At 40.2% G+C, this 20,859-nt stretch overlaps 1 protein-coding gene across 11 annotated transcripts in view; it reads right to left on the reverse strand.

Annotated features, from left to right (window-relative positions):
• The window catches only part of LOC114548170 (ankyrin-3), a 120,146-nt gene that overhangs the window by 33,666 nt on the left and 65,621 nt on the right, over window positions 1–20,859 (reverse strand). For 8 of the 11 annotated variants that reach the window (XM_028567944.1, XM_028567937.1, XM_028567938.1 and 5 more), the window contains exons 26-32: window positions 18,254–18,377; window positions 15,740–15,751; window positions 13,227–13,329; window positions 10,887–10,993; window positions 9,350–9,382; window positions 6,971–7,195; window positions 175–329 (exon numbers count right to left, since the gene is read on the reverse strand). In XM_028567944.1, the coding sequence (XP_028423745.1) occupies window positions 175–329; window positions 6,971–7,195; window positions 9,350–9,382; window positions 10,887–10,993; window positions 13,227–13,329; window positions 15,740–15,751; window positions 18,254–18,377 (759 nt within the window). The remainder of the gene's footprint in view (window positions 1–174; window positions 330–6,970; window positions 7,196–9,349; window positions 9,383–10,886; window positions 10,994–13,226; window positions 13,330–15,739; window positions 15,752–18,253; window positions 18,378–20,859) is intronic. The other 3 variants (XM_028567943.1, XM_028567941.1, XM_028567939.1) reach the window with 2 other exon arrangements.

The following is a 20,859-nucleotide window of genomic DNA, read 5'->3' on the forward strand; positions in this document are numbered from 1 at the left end:
ACCAGGTATCTTAATTATCTTTATCTGCATTAATGACCTTGTCTTGTAATTACGTAACTTGCATTCATTAAAAAAAAGACATAATACTTCTACTTGATGTTTAAATATACAACCTTGCCTGGGTGCCACAAGTTTTGAGCAAAATAATTAAAGAAAAAAAGTTTGAAGCTTCACCTTCATCCATCCCACTGAGCAGCTGATTGAGGTCATCGCTCTTATAGTCGTACAGATGCTCCTTCCAGCTTTCTCCGTTCTCGCTGCGCAGCAGGATCAGCTCTCTCTCTTGGCCCCGCATCGAGCCAAAATGAGGGATCTCCACTATCACAGGCCTGGTAAGGTACATGTCATGGAAGTGTGGTTTAATTAATCATATCTTATTCATTTAGGACTTAAATGGCAGATAACGTGTAAACCAAGAAAATAGAGGTTTAAGTTACAATGATAGTAGTAATTTTGTGAAAATTCATAGTCCCACTGGGGCTAAAACCAATGCAAAATTAAATCTGAAATACAAATGATTGAGAACATATCATACAGCTTCTCTTTAAGCATAGGCAGGGGTTTAACATTAAAGGGGAACTAAGCAGTTTTGTAGCTTAATTTACCTTAACCGAACAGCTTCGGAGTCATTGGAATGGTTATATGACTTTTTGGGGGTTGAATGGTGGTCGTCTCACTTCCCCCTAGCGCCAGTGAGAGGAAAAACCACCCTTGCAACTTTTGGCCGGAAAGGCACCGGCCGCAGCATCAGGAAGTATTGCGTGATATCGGGTCTTGCGTTGTAACAAACTGCTTTAGGCACTGCCATTGACATATATAAAATGGACCAACAGAGCCCGTTGCTCTGGACGGAGACCAGTGAAGGCTATTAGAAGCATTTTTCCGGTGATCACTTGCTTTACTTCGCAGCCTCCAACTGAGAGAAACAACGTAAATGTGACGTGAGCAACGTGTCTGAAAGTTGTAAGTCTTCTGGTAGCTGTGCCAAGAGAAATCTCAATCATTCCCAATCTTACAGAGACGGAGAGTGTAGGTATATGTAAGGAGATAACATGGGCACAAGCTAATTATTGATCACTAACATGCTAGTTAACATCAGTAATTAAACCTAAACAGCTAACGTAAGTCTAAACTGCCTGCGAGCTTCTCCTGTACTATACGGTAATTCCTCTACTATGCGACAGTAAGTCACTTGGTTATGACACAATCGTTAGCCTATTTTTATAAAAACGTCTGCTACGGAGCCATAACGTGAGCTACAAGGTAATGGAGCCTTTTATACATTGTCGTGTTTCTTTAGAAATAAACAATTGACAAATAGAGTCTTTAAACACTTCAGATGTAAAGTTATTCGCTGTCAAAGTGGCGCCAAAATGTATGCTAGTCAGTGGAATGCTAACGGGAGGTGATCTCTTTGTAGTGTCAAAAAGGCGCGATAGGAGGTTCGAGTTCTGAAGCGAAGCTTACCTCCTTGGGCACTGCACACAGACACGCAGCTACACGCCCCCCATCCAGGAACCGAATGTAGCGAGGGAGTTTTTCACACTATTGTCATGGCTGAGCCGGCAAAAAAGAAGCAGAAAGCTAGGAAAGCATTGTCGGAGGAACAGAGAAAGAGGAAACGGCAGACTGACCGAGCAAGTTTTTACACAGTGTTGCCAAATATCTATTCCGAAGCTGTAGGGGGAGCTCTATAGAGAAACCTGCAAGCAAAAAGCGAGAAAACAGCGAAGAAATTGCCAAAACTGCATAGCGCCCCTTTAATAAAGTAGTATTCATTCGGTTTGTTAATTCCACAAATAAAGTGAAATATGAAAAGGAACACTGAAGGACATTGGCTTCAAACACATACTGTACAGGTATGAATGAACTTTTAGTTCTGCTGATGACAGTGTTGCTTCATAATGACAGCTGTGGCTGCAGTTCGATGGGACATTCACAGTGCATGTCATGACTTGGCATGGCATGTCATGGCTTGACAAGAAACACATGAAATGGAATGAGGAGTGAGGGGAGAAAGCTGCACAGCCCTTATTCAAACAAGGCATGATAGCAACACAAGAGAGGAGGATGACTATACTCTATTCTGAGGACCACTTCCCCCTCAGAGTAGAGAGTACAAAAGGACAGACAGAGGAACTATATTCATTGATCAGCCTCTAAAAAACTGTCACAAAATGTCTTAAAAGGACTATTTCCTGCCAACATTATTGATGAATCCAGATTGTAGGCGGAAATAGACAAGCTTGCTGCATTGGCAGCTCATTTGTAAATGTCTACAAAAACGTAATATATGTAAAGGATTTCACTTTTTAAGCAAGTTTGCAAGGAAACTGTCGAGAGCAACCAACTGGTTATATGTTGAAAATATTGTCATTGAATGCCATTAAAATAAACATGATACACAAAACTTTTCAAGAATTTTAAGTCAAGTTTTAACAGACCTTTTAATGATATACTTTATTTTATTTATATAAAACTTGTATTCATAACTACGTTATCTGCTGTTATCTGCTGCTCCAACAGTGAACTTTAACTGAATCAAAGACAATAAGAGATGTTTCTGCTAAATGAATTAAATCTATTTTAATTTCCATAATGAAACCCTCATGTTTTGATCGCATTCCAAGCCCACAGAAGACGGAGCAGGAAAAGCTGATGACTGAGCGGTATGCCGACACAATGCAGACGCAATCGTGAGCCGCCGTGCTGCGGCCATCTCTTGCTAACGCTAGAATTCCAGCAGGGGGCGACACGTGCGGTTGCAAAAGGAAGTCGGTTTCTGTAGAAGTCTATGAGAAAGTGACCCACTTATTACTTGATTTAGTTTTTAAGTCTTCTCTAACACAGAATAATGTTAATTTTTTGAATTATGGTCTCGTTGATTTTAAAATCGGTGATAAAGCAGGGGGTGTTTTAGGGCGTGGCTATGATGTGATTGCCAGTGAAAGTGTGTAACGTAACGTAGAGTGTAAGCAGCTCCTCCCTCACTCCTCCCTCTCGTCTAAAATTGTCACATCCACAACCACAGCCCGTAACGGCAAACTCGACGACGGATAGCAGATCGCCACAAACCAATGGGTGACGTCCATTAATATACAGTCTATGGTTTAAGCTAGATAGTTAAGATAGGTAATGTTAACACTTTAACATCAGACTGTGGAAGTTGGACACAACTGGTCCAATGTTGTTTTTTCCTGCTCTTCTCACTGTTTTGAAGCAGACAAGGCTCCTCTGGAAAAAACATTTGTGCTGTTCGACTGATGTTGTCATGGAGACGCCACTTTAATTGTTGCTTATTCAGTCATGAATGAATATATAATATAATAATACTGTGGAGAAATAGTTTTATAGGTGCTTAAAATCTCATAATTTACATTTAAAGAAAACCTGAATTACAAGCCTGTACAAATTCAATCAAGATTGTAACGTGACGACAAACCACAACATGTAGCATACTTGTCAATAAGCATAATGAATCAACCCTTCTAAGTTTTTACAGCATGGATCAGTACAACTCTCTTCTACTAATGTCTTTGGAAATTAATTACACAAAAATATTGAGGGATGACATAAAACTGATCTTAAAAGGTGAAGTAAAGTAACAGCGATCATGGGAAGCAGGATGATGCTCGGCTTGAGGAGAAAAAGGCTCATGCCCAACAAGCGCAGTCCAGTCCAAACAGCCAATCAAAACCTTTACTTTCAGTGACATCAAAGGCCCACTGAAAGCTTCTGAAATAAAAAGAAATACAATGGTCTCTAAATGAAAGTGGCTGGAAAGTAACCATAATGGATTTAAAGCTATATTTTGTAGTTTTAGGAAGAACTTCTCAAATGTAAAAGCTATACTGTATGATTAACTCTCCCTGGGATGTTGCTGCTCCAACCAACTTTAAATATAAGTAGTATCTACTGTAGTGTCATCCCATTAAAAAGGTTCAGTATGTCTTGATTTCTTCCCAAAACCACATCATAACCATGTAATAGAAAATGCTGTATCCTAACAAATCAACAGAGATGGGTAAAATAATCATGTCCATCAGCATGAATCAGCCTCGGCCATGTCGTTTCCTTGGAGGAGGTGGGAGGTATAGGAGGGAGAGGAGCAGGGAGGGAGGATGCTATTTGGTTCCTACCCAACAAATCTAGTTCCTCTGGGTCCCAGCTGTAGCACTGGACTAACCAGGCTCTCGCCTTCATTAAGGGCTGGCAGCTTTCTGGGAAGATGTAGTTTACTGTGTCCGCAAGATAATGAAACACACACGCACACCCACGTACATACACAAAACACACACTTGCAAAGTCAGTATGCACACACCACTGACTTGTATCAGTAATAAAATTCCTGTTTTTTTTTTTTTTTTCTGTCCAGTAGTCATCAGTGACACCAGTAAAGGCAATTACTCACACACAAAATCAGTTTCTCGTTACACACACGGTGTACTGGTTACATCCAAAGCTGATGAATTTACCTGCTCACCGTAAGATACAGTAATAATCAGTCGTGGAAGAAGTATTCCGATTTTTACTTGAGTAAAAGTTGCAGTACTGCAGTGTAGAAATACAAGTACAAGTCCTGCATTTGAAACCTCACTTACGTCACAGCGCAAAAGTATTAAAAAAGTAAAAGTACTCATTATGCAGAATGGGTAATTTCAGAAAAATATATTTATAATATTATTGTATAATAATTATTGATGCATTAATGTGTAAGTCACTTTAATGTTGCAGCTGACGAAGGTGGAGCTCATTTTAACCATCCATAATATTACATCGTCATCTATTAGTTGATTCATATTTCATTTTAATCATTTAAATCTGCAACTGAAGTGATCAAATAAATGCAGTGGTGTAAGAAGTCCAATATTTGCCACCCAGTGACATCACTGTTGGTCAGAGGTGAAACAGAGCACAGTGGTGCTGGTGTTACTCAGCAGAAAAACCAAACACTTGCTGGTTTCCGCTGCTCAAATGTGATCATCTTCTATTGTTTTCTGTTTTTCAGATTTTATGGTAGATGTAGGTTTTATCTTTGATACAAGTTTGCAGTGAGCCATTAAAACATAGTTGAGTTGACAGATGTATGGTCTTAGTACTCCCCTTAGCTGTTTTAGCTTGCGTGTTATGGATATCGTTTTAGGTGCATATGACATATCCATTGATATAATAAAAATAATGAAAGCTTTATAATTTACTCATAATTTACTCATAACCATAAATTGATTTTATGGTGAATATTTATGGGTTTTGGACTATTAGTTGGAAAAAACAAAGAGTTCTAAGATGCAAGTTTGGGCACTGGAGAGTTGCAATTGGCTATTTTAAGTTTTCTACTACCCAGTAGCTCTAACAGACGAGCTCAAGTAATCCTTCATCGACAACACCCACCATGTTACAGATGCGTTCTTTTGTAAACTGGATAGTTATATGGATATGGATATAGTGGATATTGTTACAATAGTGTTTCAACACAAGGCATAATTACCATGGAATTGTCAATGTTCTGCCTCTGTCTCTTATTTTCAGTAGGTTCGTGTTACAGACACTTTAGAGATGGATGTTTCCGCCGATTATCCAGCACTTCAGATATACATTTAGACTTCTTTGCTTGCTTTCTACCTGGATTTCAAGCACTCTCAATCACATCACGAGGTGTTTAAGTGGTGCAACTCTCTGGTGGGTGGGAGACGTGTCCTGTGCATCTTATCTGGTAGTTTATGGGTTATTGTGACAATAAACATACTAAAGATCAGCTTCACACCAATTAGTAATCCTACTTAAGTTCCTACAAAACACAAGTATCTGAATATGTTTATTTCACTAAACTTAATTTCTATTTTTTTTTTCAGAACTGACCTCAAATCTTTAAACTAATTGATTAATCAGGGGAAAAAACAACAACAATTAACAAATACGTATGTATTTGAGCCCTATCATAAACACAATTATAAACTCTAGAGAAGGGGTCTTCAACGTTTTTTAAGCCAAGGACCCCTTAACTGAGAGGAAGATAGAGCAGGGACCCCCTACTACATATATTGTATAAAATTAAGTTACATAATAAACTGGGCCTAAAGTAACGTGAGGGGCGGCCTAAAGCCTTTATACATACCTTTTTTGCATATAATACTAAGCTATTAAAATAGCCTAATAAGTGTTGGCGTGATTTTATAAATCATGTTTTAATGTTAAACATACATGTGGCCCATTGAATCCTTAGGATGAACTGTATCTGTGGATGGCCTTAGTGACTTTACCTATAGGCCAGTAAGCCTATCATCAGAGGGGAGTTATATTTGCTAATAATATGATAACAATACAACACATCACAACACAACAATTAACAATAATTTGGAGGCCCCCCCCCCATTGTCTCTGAGGACCCCGTGGGGGTCCAGGACACCATGTTGAAGATGTTTGTCTTAAAGCTGTAATCAAATTCAGAACCATCTTAATTAAACATGCAGACATATACAGTATGTTGCATTTTGTTTTGTTATATTTACACTGTAATTGAATACACTAAACAGGTAATTCAAACCTTCGCATTCAGTTGAGCCAAATTCATCATTTCCGTTGGTTTTGACACACTTCCTGACATAGACATTTACAGTTTTCATGTATATAAAACAAAAACATGTGCACATATTACCTCACAATCTACACTTTTCCACAGTGTACATCTGTTAGTGATGTTTTCTTTACGCTGCCAAAGCTGGACTTGCACAGGTGAGCACACTGCAAGAATTACACTTTAACTGCAAAGTAAACAGCGGGTATTCGACCTAAACATGCGCATACACTCATTCACTCTTTTAAAGAATCGCAGATGGCTGGAGATGGCGATGGCAAGAAGTGCAAGGAAGGTGATGTCAAGTCACCGAACAAAAGTGTAGATAAAAAAAGCAATTAAGCAAACGGCAACAATATTGGCAAGGTTTAAAAACAAACAAACATTAAGTCTTACCCGAGGAACTGAGCTCCGGCCGGACCGACCTCAACCAGTCGGCTGGCCAGGCCTTCTCCTTCCACCATCGGAGGAGGCGACGCCAGTTTGTGTCTCTTGACCAGTCGACAGGTGATCCTGGTGGGCGCTGTGCACTTTCTGGGCGGGATGATGATGCGCATGCCGTTGTGACGACTTCCTCTCATGGAGCCGCCCCTGGCGTCGACCATGAAGCTGACCAAGAACCTGACAGAGAGCGAAAAAGAGGAAGGAAAAGGGAGGAGAGTTCGGAAGAGACAAAGAGTGATAGGAGACAGAGATAGAGAGAGAGAGAAAGAGAGAGAGAGAGAGAGAGGGACAGAGTGAAGCCGAGGGTGCAAAGACAATAGTAAAAGAAAGAGGAGCATGTTGGGAGAAACAGAGATAACCAGCGAGAGGAGAAGAAATAGAAAAGGAATGGAATAAAAAGTAAAATACATATCAATTTAACAGCAGTTTTGATGGAGAGAGAGGAGCTTTAGTTGAGGTGAAGGCCCGTCTCATGCTGTGATCTTCAAAACACACACAAAGTAAGTGTGAGCAACGGAGAACAGAGATAAAGACATGTACAGAGTTTTCTGTGTTGGCTATGGCTGCGATTCAAAAGAAAATGGTGGTCACTATTAGAAAAACAACACCAACTTCATCAAGTACGTTGCTACAGCCATTTCCAGAGAATGAACATTCTTCAGTGAATGCTATTTAGTGTGGACAAATAAGCCAATATGCCAACACAGGAGCCTCCAGTGTAACCTGTGTTTTATCCATGTTAGAAGGTGGTGTAGTTCTGTGTGTCACTCATTTTAACTCAAAGAAGGAAATCACACAACACACAGATCCACTCCATGCAATTTGGTAAATGAGATGCCATGTTAGTGTATATGCTTTTGAACAAATGGTGTGAATAGAATTGTAATTTTGCATAAATGAAACCTTTGAAAAGTATGATTTAAAGGTGTAGTTTGGATCAGTGATCAGTGTGTTAGCTACATCAGATGGCGGTCGGCACATTCCCAGTTTGGAGAAGCAGGCAGCAGTACCGACACGGAAGCTAAGTAATGTCTTGCTGGACGGGGTCAGCAGCTAAACGTATTTTAGACACCTAAAAGCTGTGCCGCTGCCTCAACTGGTTAGTTGTTTGTGCTTTTGTGTGACTTTGGTGTTTTAAAATGGTAAGGAACTAACAAAACTAGCAAACCAGCTAAGCAACCTGTTTTTGTCAATGGAGTATGGCGGCTTTGAAAAGAGCATAGATGAACACAACGGCTTCGGTTCCCTGTTGGAAAGGGCCGTTGTTAAGCAGTGGAACTATTCAAAATATAGCGTACGCTCAAACTGATTTTTAGGGTGTCTAAAATACGTTTAGCTGCTGACCACGTCCACAGCAGCACATTGCTCAGCTTCCGTGTCGTTACTCCGGCCTGCTTCTCCAAACGGGGGGCGTGCCGACCTCCATCTACTGTAGCTAACACACTGATTATGGAGAAGAACCGTATATAACCTCACTTCAAAATATCTCAACTATCCCTTTATGTCTGTGAATGTAAAGATTGACTCACAGACTATAAAATCCATTAACTAACACACATGGTATCTGGGGTTGACAGGGTTTCCCCCAGAATATTATAAGCCTGGTGGCCCCCCCCGGCCTAAATTGCCCCCCACAAGGCCTAAGCCACTTTCTGAACTAGTAAAAGTGGGGCGGCTCGGTTGGAACCTTAGACATATTTTTAAATATCTAGTTAGTTTTTAGCGCTCACTTAACGTAGAGCCCTCTGAAATCTGTCTTAAAGCTTTTTTAAATTCTCAATTTTGCGATTCCGTCCATGATTGTGTTATCACAGAAACTACAGGGCTCTACAGTAATGCTGCCATCAGTCTGTGACTGGCCCCAGCCGGGCCCTAGTCAAAAAAAGACACTTGACACCAGGCCCAACAACATTTCTGGGGGAAACCCTGGTTGATATATATATTAATCTTGAATAGGACTGTATTCAACTGATTTAACTGATTAATGACTGTTTGACTTTACTCTATTTTAACTGATCGACTGACAAAGAGTTGGAAAATGTAAAAACATTCAGAATCCCGCTGTACAAAATCCCATCTTCCAGGTTTTGTAACACAAAATCATTCAGATCCGTTAAGAGACTCACAAAGATTACTTCCAAACAAAAGGAATAAACACATGGCCGAAAACAATCCAAATCGGAAACAAACTCAGTTCATGTGTGAGGAGAGCAAACACAGATGTTATGAGTGAGGGAGGGTGTGAGGTCACCGGAAAAAAAAAAAAGGGGAAGAAACAACAAACAAGGTAGTGGTGGTGATGAAAGAGGGCAACCAATCACAGTCAATCACCTGCTGTCGTACTGCGGGAGCGGAGAGGAAAAACTGCAGGATGGATGACAAAGCAACGCAGGAGTGTCAGGTCAACAACAGAGCTTTGTCATTGGAAATACCACTGAGAAGATGATTACCAAGGGGTCCTTTAAAGGAATAGCGGGACATTTTGGGAAATTTGCTTATTTGCTTTCTGACGGAGAGCTAAGCTTGATTTGTGGTTCTGTGGAGGCTCCACGCAGAGCTTTCGGCGTAGCCTACGTAAGCGGCCTGATGTTTATAATTGTTGGTGTGTGCGTCGAGCCGGCATGTGTGTGTGTGTGGGGAGTAGAGGATGGATACTTGACGGGCCGGGCCGGATTCGGACAGATATTTAGAAATGATGTTCGGGTCGGGCATCAGCGCGATAAGGTATTGAACATTTTCAATTTAAAAAAGATTATTATGTAGGTGCACGCCTGTGTTAACAGCTTGTTGTTGAGCTTGTTGCCCCTGTGCGCTCATCTGTTGACATTTCCGAATGCCTTCCTACAGTTGCTTAATAAAAGCGGGCTTTCTACACAAACAAACCTACATGTGTCATTAGTATGAGAAAAAAATGAGATTTCAACTGTGTCGGGCTCTCGCTCGGTTACTGCTCTGTCGGACTTGGGCCGGGCTCGGACAGAAAAATACGGCCCGATCTGCATTCTAGTGGGGAGTGGGTGATAGAGCGAGGGAGAAAGTGAGAGTGACGGCGCTTAGCTTCAGAGCGAGTAGTGACTCTAGAGTCCTAGTGAGAGAAACAAAGTGTCTCCCCTGTGCTTTCTGACCACGGTGGGAAATCTGGAGCAGGAAAAGTTAACTCTCTCCTTGATTTCATGTTGTTTATGGAGAAGGAGAACCAGGAAATGAGTCAGGGGAAACGCAACGCTACCTAGCCACGGCCGAGCGACATACGTTGCCGCGACATGTAGTGACATTTTTCAAGAGGTGCACGTCAGGCTACGGCGTAGGGTCCGGCATAGGTTTGTGTCTCCACGTACCTACGTACGTAGCAACAGCATAGATTCTTTTCGCAGAAGTATAAATCAAGCTTTAGATGAGGAGATTAATACCATAGATTAATACCATATCATGTCATGTCTGTCCGTTAAATATAAGGCTGCAGCTAGAAGCTGGTTAGCTTAGCAGTTTGTAAGATTTAGAGGTGCCAATAGGCAGATTCTAGCAAGGCTACAGTGTCGGTTTCCCCTCCCCCGTTTTCAGTCTTTGTGCTAAACTAAGCTAAACAGTAGTTTCTGAGTATAGATGTTTTGGTACCGTACCGTACTATTATACAGTAATTACGGAAATGTGTGAAGTGTTACTTTTGCTAACAGATTAGCTTTACAATCAAGACCAGACAACCAGAGAGGGTGAGGAACAGCTGCAGGTACAGTAGGAGCCGTTTTTCTCGAAAAGAAAGAAAATGAGAAAGGAAGACCGACAGAGAAAATATAGATACAGGTAGGTGGAAACAAAGATATGCACGTGCCTTGTATCCTTCTCTATCCACTCATCCTTTCAAACTTACCCGGAGTGTATTGGTGAGGAGACCAGGTTGACATTGTCCAGTGCGTCTGCAGTCCAGCTGTATCTCCTCAGAGAGTCGTTGTCACAGTCCTTAGCCACCGCCAAATGCTGTGGAGGCAAAAACAAGCTCATTGCATGTACACAAGAAGTAGAGAAATAATAATGTGTAAGAAGTGGCAGCTTTTGTCATGAAGCCATGCATTTAAATAACCAAGAAAAAGAGAAAAAATGACTGTGTTGATGAAGTCTAAACTCATGAATTCAGTGTCCTATAGGAATCTTATCTAAACAAGAAAACCTTCGGTAACACTTTACTTGAAGGTATCTACATAAGAGTGACATGACACTGTCATGAACATATGACACTTTCATGACACAGTCATGACACATGAACCCTAACCCTAACCATAACTTGTCATGACAAAAACCGAATGACACTTACTAAAAGAAGCGTTATGTCATAAACGTTTATGACTGTTTATAATGTTTATATCTCTTATATCTTATGTAGATACCTTCAAGTAAAGTGTAACCAAACCATCTAATATCTGACTATAAAAAGTTTAGTAATTGATTTCCTTAACAAAAGGGTTGCCATTTTTTAGTTATGACATAACAAGATGACAAGCCAGTTCCTTTATGGCTTATTTCAAAATGGCAGCTCCTCCTGTGAAGGAGGGCATCACTACTAGCACCACTTGCAGGATTTATGGCTGAGTCATGATATGATTTCTACACAAATGGGAGACTTTTTTTTTCAACCTGGACCATATTTTGTTTTTGTGTCTAAGTGACTGATGGGAACAACAATCTTTGACATTGGTTCAGTTTTAAGCGAGATCGCTTGGTGTCTCTTTAAAGTCCACTTTAAAACAATGAAGACTAAATGATGAATATATACTGTACATGCTCTGATGATGACATAACTGAACAGAAATACAATCTTATGCTGCATATGACAAATGATGGAAAAAAAAGTCTGAATGACATGTTCTCACATGCAGTTGAACATCTACCTTATTATGTTGCTCTACAATGAAAGACCTTTCCTTACAGAGCATCTGGAGCAGCGTGAGAGGAGACGAGCTGTTATTTAGCAGCTATTACATTCACACATATAATCATTTAACTCTGGAGGACTCGTCAAATGACAGCATTGTGTGTCTCACTGTAGTAGCACTGTCTGTCACACATTTGCAGGCAAACACATTGCATCCATATTAGAGCACGTACAGACTCCTTCTGACAAAAGGTTCAAAGTTCTCCGTCTCACTGCTTTCAAATTGAAAATGTTTGAATACATTAATTTCTCTGAGGCTTTTGTGGTCGAGCTTAAAGGGGCACGCCACTGATTTTAGATATGAAGCTTAATTTACTAGTCATGGTTAGTACTATACCGCCTTAAAACAGTTGTATAATGTCTTCTGTGACTCTGGAGGAGCTGTCTACAATCTGAAAAAATTCAATTAAAGTTATAAGTTGTCTGCATGCAGCTTCAGAGAAATGGGCAACAAAGAGTTACATTATGGGAAGTGTAGGATACAGTGTTTTGGACTACTAGTTATGTCAGCCTCTACTGCATCATTTTGACAATGCTTTTGTTTTAACTATCCTCCAACTGTTTGGAAGTGGAATACTAAAAAACCTGGAGCAGCCGTTTAACGCTGTTGTATGGAGCGGTTTTGCATATTCTAGTAAATGAAAATGTTTATTGTATATTCCCCAAAATAAGGATTCATCAATCAATGTTTTGGTGTCAGCAGTAAAACTTGGGTATTATTTGGCAAAGACTTTGTACATGCACATTTTCTAACAATACGCAGCACAGTTGATCGCTTCTAATGTTGGGCACAAAAATGATTAGGTTTGATTATAAACACGTTTCTAGCTAAAATATGATTGATAAGGTTTTAGCCTGAGGTAAGAATCTGCTGATGTTAGACATGGGGGTAAAAGAGTTTTTCGGCATGTTGGATATATTTATTGGATATATTCTACAAGAAGTTTCACCTGAATTCCAACTTTACTTTAAGAGCCATTTTGTTGCACCCTTAATATAAGTGGGCCATCACAGTAATCCCTTTTACATAGCAGCACTAACCACTAATCTCATTCCTTAAATCTTTCAGTAAAATGTTACGGGATTGGTCGTCTTTATGTCAACACCAACTCAGGTGTAAGAGGATTGCTGGCTTTTGGCACAGCACCAAGACAGCTTTGGCACTTTCAGAGACAGTAACTGTCTATCTTGTGAAGTTAATGACTAACTGAAAGAGAAAGAAATACAGAGACAGAAGCCAGCAACAGGACCAAAAACAAAAAAAAGACACAGAGTACGTACCATCTCCTTATTGGGTGCCAGCATCTCCTCTATCATCATGCTGTCCCGTGTGAACGAGCTCCGGTTCAGTGTGTGGGACCTATCAGAACTGAAGGAACGCAGGCTTGGTGTGGTTGCCGTAGTAGTCACGGATTACCAAGACAACAGTCACAATGATGGAGAGGGGAGGTGAGGAGGAGTTGGAAGGGGGTGGGGGGGGGGAGGTGTATGAAAGTGAACAGAAAAAACAAACATAAACACATTAAATGCATGCAGCTTCCAGAAACCTGACTTTATGCCACCAGTGACAACAACCACAAGGAAAGAAAGAACGCTCTTGAGGAGGGATGGCAAGTGTTTTCAAGATAAAACCCAGAGCTAGAAAGAAGTGATCGGTGTGCAAATGATACCTATGTGTCTGAGGCAACAACAAAACATCAATCTCTGTAGAAATCCAGATGCAAATGCAGTCGTCAGTGCACCTCTTGGATGGTGAATGTACAGCGCAAAAACAATGCTACAACAGTCACTACAGTGTCTTCACCTTTTTATGACAGCTTTTTTTTTTTAACCTCTTCAGTGTTAGCAACTGGGCTATTCACAACATGCTACCACACAATTGAAATGCCCTAAAAGCCTGAGGGAAGCAGAGTAGCTTATGAAAGATAAGCAGATTACTGTATGATGGACAATGGACACAGGGCTAGGACGGGAAGCTGGTATTGGCCAACAATTAGCTGCTGTCATTTTGTCTCCTACTCACGCATATCACTCAAAGATTTTACATTTCTGTCCCAATACATTTGTCAGTGACGGTACGCTGTGATGTTGTTTGCTTCAGAGAGACTTTTATGAGGCAAAAAAGAGCATTCCTGAGCGATGACATGATGAATGTTTGCCTGAAATGTCTCAACCGCAATTACAACAGCGCTGTTTGCGCTACACAAGTACGGTAAACCGATGTGAACCTATTAGCCGGTGCTCTTAGGAGCTGCTCTGTAGCACAACATGGCAAAAACACAACTCTAATTCAGAGAGTGCTATATACTGTGTGTGTGTGTATATTATGTATATATATATATATATATATATATATATATATATATATATGTTATCTATATCTATTATCTGAAGATTGCAAAAGTATTTTGCTATCTCAGAATAATAAAGTAATTATCTGGAAACAGGATTATCGGAAAACAAAAGGTTGTGTTTTTGTGATAATGAGATAATAATCCTGTTATCTTGTTACCTTGAGACAAAATCATTTTTTATCATGTCATTCAAATCTGTCTCCCTCATTTAAGGTCAAAACTATCGCAGAAACAGAGGAATGCAATGGTGATTCTGCTTTTATAGTTAACTTAGGGAAAAAAAGAAGATTTTATTATTGTGGAAGATTTAAAATGCCTCCCTTACACCTTCTCATGAACTAATACAAGTGCATTGTATTTAGTATAGGCAGGTCTATACTCTCTTCTGGATATCACTGAAATGCAATACATTTTGTTTTCTGTACAGTTATGCTTGATTTTAACGGGGCGTTTACATTCATTCAATTCATTCAGATTTTAAAGACAAAAAGCTAAATAATTGTTCTTTTAGTATATGTTTTTTTTGTTTAATTTATAGCGCAGTAAATCATGAAATAAAAGGATACAAAATAATGCTCTTGACTTCCGTGTAAGGAAAAGATACATGATATGATGTTTAAAAGTAATATTTGCTGAACCTAAGTATTTGTAATACATCCACTAGATTCCAAATTCCGGTTTGTGTTGTACATCATGTTATATGTAAAGTAAAACAAAAAATAATTAGTAGCAATAGATTACATTAATGTATGATACTGATATGTATGATATTGTTTCTTTTCAAAATAAATATCTAGTCATTTCTCAAACTACTTTCACTATTAAAGCAGTGTTAATGTGCATTTTAATGTACATTTTTTTATATGAAATGTTAAGAATTCTTAAGAAGTGCTTGACAACATACAGTACAGTGAGATTACAGTATTCTGCACTGTCCATTACATGACACTAAACTGATGAAGGCAACAGCTACAGTGTTGCCCACAGATTTATCAGTTCAGGTCCCTGGAAGCTCGATGAAGGAAAACACAGAAACCAAAATGATGCAAAGCTCCACCTTTGTGGCTAAGCCACAAAGGCCCAAGGCATTGGTGATACAGTAACCACAGTCAAACACAAAAGCAAGCACAACGGGCTATTCTCTCACGAGCAGGGAACACAGCAGAACGGTTTTCAACTGAAAGGTAGACGATCACACAAGTGAGCCCCAGTACACAACACAGTGCCTGATGTCAACATACAAAAAGTGTTAAGAAAAACATAAAAAAAACTTGAAAAAATCATTAAGTTAGTAGTCAAACATACACAGTAAATATGTATTACATTGGACCAAAAAGTAGCAACTGGAGTCTGGGGGTGACAGGGGAGGGAAAGGGGTGAAATGGTAGTGGAGGGGTGGGTGGGGTGGGTGGGAGGGGCTCTTCATGCCTTCAGCCTTACCTGACTTTGGGACTAACGGTAAGAACGGACATGAGGAGAGAATAAAAGATCATGAACAAACAGAGGAGTGGACAGAGAGATGCAGAAAGGAGACGAGCCAGGTTGGTAGAATGCGGCCTGATGCTGGCTGACTCTCTGACCGCCTGTCTCTAGGCCTGTAACAATTATGATATTATTTTCTAATTGCAATTTTTTGACACAATTGCCATTTCTTGGTAGCCTAGAAATCTAGATGCACCCTAGCGGCACCACATTTAATTTGCAGCCAGGGGGGGTCTAGGCACAATAGATATACTACCATATGTTCCCCAGCTTGTTGCAAACTTTGTCTGTCTGCTGTTTGGTACTGAGCAGGTAGACATACAGTAGATATATGTACAGAGTTTCTCAGAGCTCTTTTTACTAAAAGCAGCTGCCTGTGACTGAACCAACACAGTAAAGTTGGGGGGAGTAAACCCAAAACAATAAGCTGAAAGACACTAAAACCTAAAAAAAAAACTGTATAGTGCGTAGTTTCTTTCTCCCCCATTAGGAATTCTAAGTAATGATAACAAAACTGTTGGTGCATCCACATGATACAAGCCTTCCGTGACCGTGCACCACCCCCCACCCCCCACCCCTCCTCCACGCAGTTGCTAGTAGCCAAGGAGGACACGGAGGATTAAAAAAACATGATGGACTCTTCAGAAGAGGTAATTATCTTCACTCGAGTTTGTGCGCGCGAAAGTCGCCGGACGCCACAATCTTCTGAACATAGCCATGCTGAGAAATCCAGAGAGAGTTGTGTGGAGCTGCTAGTCTTAATTAGCTTTGTAGGAACTCATTTGGCAATGGCTTGAATGGAACGGACGTTCATTCATGTCAAAAAGTTACGCACTAAAGCTTTAACATAAAATGTTAGTGCAGCTTTAAGGAGCAAAGTTAACCGCGACTCCAAAGATGCATTTGGGTAAGAAACACCGAACTAATGTCAGGCTGAGCTCAAGATTACCCTCAATGCTAGATAGAATTCATGCCTCTGTTTGGCATCTTTGCCATAGCAACGTCAGCTGATGCTCATGGGTATTGTAGTATTTAGAGAAGAAATAATTCCATCTGATGGCCACAACATAAACCTACAGAATCATTAGATTTTCCAGGAGACTTGTGTGTGTCTATGGTGAGGATATCATTAAAATAAAGACAGTGGGACAAAACTACCTTTGGATCAAGCGGCTCCTCCCATGTCACAAATTTAAATTGGGTATGGGTATCTTTTTGTGAAGTTTAAAAGTTTTTGAATAATCACTGGAAAAAACAAACAACATACATGACATAACTACAACTTTCTTTCAACTCACTAATAGTTTTGTAGATAATTCACTTCCTAAATTGTGACACACTTCCTAAATCCCCCCCCTCACTCAAACGGTGTGTGCTGATGTAACCCTGGGCTCAGGGCCATGAAATCGAACATGTTTCTAATTTCCTGTGGCTCAGTTTCTGTGTGTGTCACCGCTCAGATATTCAATAACCCCTCCCTGTTCAGCGGGTTGCACAAGTGTCAATATTTTTTGTGTGAGCAAATAACAGCCACAGAAAGCGAACTATGATCTCCCATTGGTGAGAGGAAAAATTGTGTTTCAGGGGTCAGAATAATGTAAAGCCTAACTGCCATCTTATTTCTTCTGGACAATATAAGAAAGAAGATATATATATATATATATATATATATATATATATATATATATATATATATATATATATATATATATACACATATATGTATGTATATGTAATTTGTTATATATGTTATTTATATATATATATATATATATATATATATATATATATATATATGTATATGTAATTTATATTGAAAAAAAAATATTTCTTATATGTATATGTACTCTTCAGCACGTCTAAACGTCAGTGTATCCAGTGTTACCTTGATAACTGTAATCACCATAAACAAAAGGAGACCATGGTGGAGATGTCTACCACATGCCTGCAATTACAAAAAGACAATTTCCAAAAAACCCTGTCGCTTCCTGTCTAAGACTGCACTTTGCTTCTTTGGAAAAAAGCTTTCCTCTCTTTTTGAGCAAGAAGAGCTGTAGCAAATTGTACAGTACCATGAGTGATTTCCTTCACGCCATTTTAATGAGGAACCCCACAACAATCTGATCAGTGTTTCTGAGACTCATACAGCTAACAAGCTGCAATAGCTTCCTACATTTTGGACTCTTTGGCTGTATGTGTCCTACAGCTGTCAAGATAGTGTGCTATTAGTCAACGGTGCACATTTGTGTTCACCAACTCTGGCACCCTGCGAGCCGTTAGAATGTGCTTTGTCTAGAAAAGTTTGCAGTTTTTAACGCTGGTGTGCCCGGGCCTTTACAAATCAACAACATCATCTTGTGACAGCTGTAGTTCAATATCAAAATGCTACATTTACCCTAAAAAAAAACCTTCAGAAATAGTCATAATATTGATTATGGACTGGCAGGGTTATAGTGTTATAGTGCGTCTTACCTCTGTGACCGCGCACCAACACTGAAGCCCATGTAGCCCTCCTGAGGGAGCGAGTCGTCCCCCAGCTCCCGCAGGTCCTGGGGGGCCAGATATTTGTCTGTGTCCCCCGTCATTGCATCGTCACCTGCAGGTTGAAAACACACAGGGCCGAAGAAAGGTTACACACTGTCTTTCCATCTTTTATGAGTATCTGCTAGGAGTATCCCTCGCGTGTGCGACCGGTTAAAAACTCTGGAGAAACTACAATGTACAGAGAATGAATGAACTCAATAAACCCCTTAATTAAACTAGCTTTACATCGTTCCTTTGGGGAATTCTATGAATGCAAATTGTTGGCTGTTGGCATATTGGTGTTTCTTGTTATTGTCGACCATAACAGAGAAGCTCTTTTAGACTGACAGATCAATGCAGCCTCTGCCCAGAGGCTGTTTTCCAGTTCAGCACTAGTCCAACAAGCACACACAAACAAAAGTATTTGCTGTCACTAAAAGGCTTTTTGTCTCAGTCCCTAAATGACAAACAAATGTTAACAGTAGGCTTACAGACAACAAATACTGCTGCTGTCAGTACCTTTTTATGTCAGGTTAGTTCAGTGAGCTAGCAGTAATGGTAATAACAGCGGTTTAACAATTTTATATCTAAATAAAGTTTCATATAAAGGATGTTTCCAGTCAATAAAAAAACAAACAGCAGAACTCCATGTCATCACAGCAAAAAAATCATTCAAACCATAATAAAAAAAGAAGTGGTTGAAACATACTTTACAGGCCTAGCAGGAAAACAGTAAGCAGCATGTTATTCCCCTCAGAGTTACTGTAGATCCTACTGATGAACCGGCGAGCGCAGAGTTGGAAGAGAGAAGGGCAGGAGAGGAGGAGTTAAAGAGGGGAGAGTGGAGCAAGTGCATGCAGGCGGAGGAACGAAAAGAGAAAGAAAAGGAAGGCATTCCAGCAACCACAAAGCACCGGAGACCCCCGCCTCACCCTCCTGTCCCCTCATCCCCCTGCAGCTACAGCACCCCTCCCCCCCCCTTTTTTTTCTAAACTTTCTCCCTCACACACACACACACTTTACAGACCCCATCTGGCGACATTCCAGCCCTTTTTCCAGGACCTCGCCGTCTCATTTCAGCCTCCCAAACGAGCCACAACTCACCTCCTGCTTTAAAGCACTTCATTCAGCCACAAGTCCAGTTTGCAGGATTTGCACCCTGAAGTAACTTTTGCTTTCAACTTCCTTCAAATTTCTCTCTCTCTCTCTCTCTCTCTTTCTCTCTCTTTCTCTCTCTCTCCTGCATATACACACACCCACTACTGTCTGTCTCTCTTTCACAGTCCGGCGATCCCACAAACAGATCGGCTTTCTCCCGCCTACCCACCCTGCTCTATGATTATCCAGTGCGTGTGTGTGTGTGTGAGAGTGTGAGTGAGAGAGAGAGAGAGAGAGAGAGAGAGAGAGAGAGAGAGAGATATGTGTGGGGGACAGACACCTAGAGCTCACTGCAGGACAGAAATAGTAAGTGGGTGTGTGACTCAGTTGTCGGACATCTAAACTCTACCTATGCAGCACCTATAGGACTACGTACAGTGCAGTATACATCCTCACTGCAGCTCTCCCTAACTCTTTTATTTCTGTTTTTATTGATATGCTGTGCTTTGTTTTGTTTATATTTTGTCTTGTCAGTCTCTTCTTGCTCTACCTGTCTCTGCTTGTTTAGGGTAATGTCAAGCAGCGAAAATATTCTAAATATAGCCTAGACTTACAGTAATATTGATTTCTTTAGGTGTCTAAAATACGTTGAGCTGCTGACCACGTCCACAGCAGGACATTGCTCAGCTTCCGTGTCGGTACTCCTGTCTGTTTCTCCAAACTTACTGTAGGTAATACACTGATTATGGAGAAGTGTGCCTCATACAACCCCACTTCAAAATATCCAAACTGTCCCTTTAAATCTGACTCAAGTCCAAATGTAAACCATCAATATTGGATTATCTTAGTTACAGATTACTGATTAGTTGCCATTTGAGTGGGTTGCCTACTTATTAACTTAGTCCTGCTACTTTTCTTTTTTTTTTTAAATAGCAAGTGTGTTATATTTAGAATATGAAATGTCAAAGCCAAAGAAAGGCATGCAGGGCCAAGGATGAAAACACACGACAGATTTTGGATCTTCACCTAAAAGCAACACTGGACACTACGATTACTACATCACTACAATAATTATTGGAACGAGTAGACAACTTTGCATCAAATATAAACCAATGTGCGGTAAATATGTTACTGCCTTATAAGTAGTTAGGTTTTCTCGTGATTCAGGTTTTATATCCAGGCTGACCACGTATGAATTAACTTTAAAACTCTAGAAAAACTCTTTGTAAAGTCCAGAACAGTTTGTGAAATACTGCAGAGGGTTTGTGGGCTGTGCTTATTTAGAATGTGGATCGTGTGAGTTATTAGAGATGTTAATCATTGCTGTTACTCAGCTGGTATGTGCGTGCGCGCGTGTTTGTCTAGAGTTACATTTCATATATTTTTAGATCAGAAATTAAAGATGGCCACACTACGCAAGCAAAACAACAAAGACAACAACTCCCACACAAATTCAG

The sequence above is a fragment of the Perca flavescens genome, chromosome 21 (assembly GCF_004354835.1).
Source record: "Perca flavescens isolate YP-PL-M2 chromosome 21, PFLA_1.0, whole genome shotgun sequence".
Classification (NCBI taxonomy): Eukaryota; Metazoa; Chordata; class Actinopteri; order Perciformes; family Percidae; genus Perca; species Perca flavescens.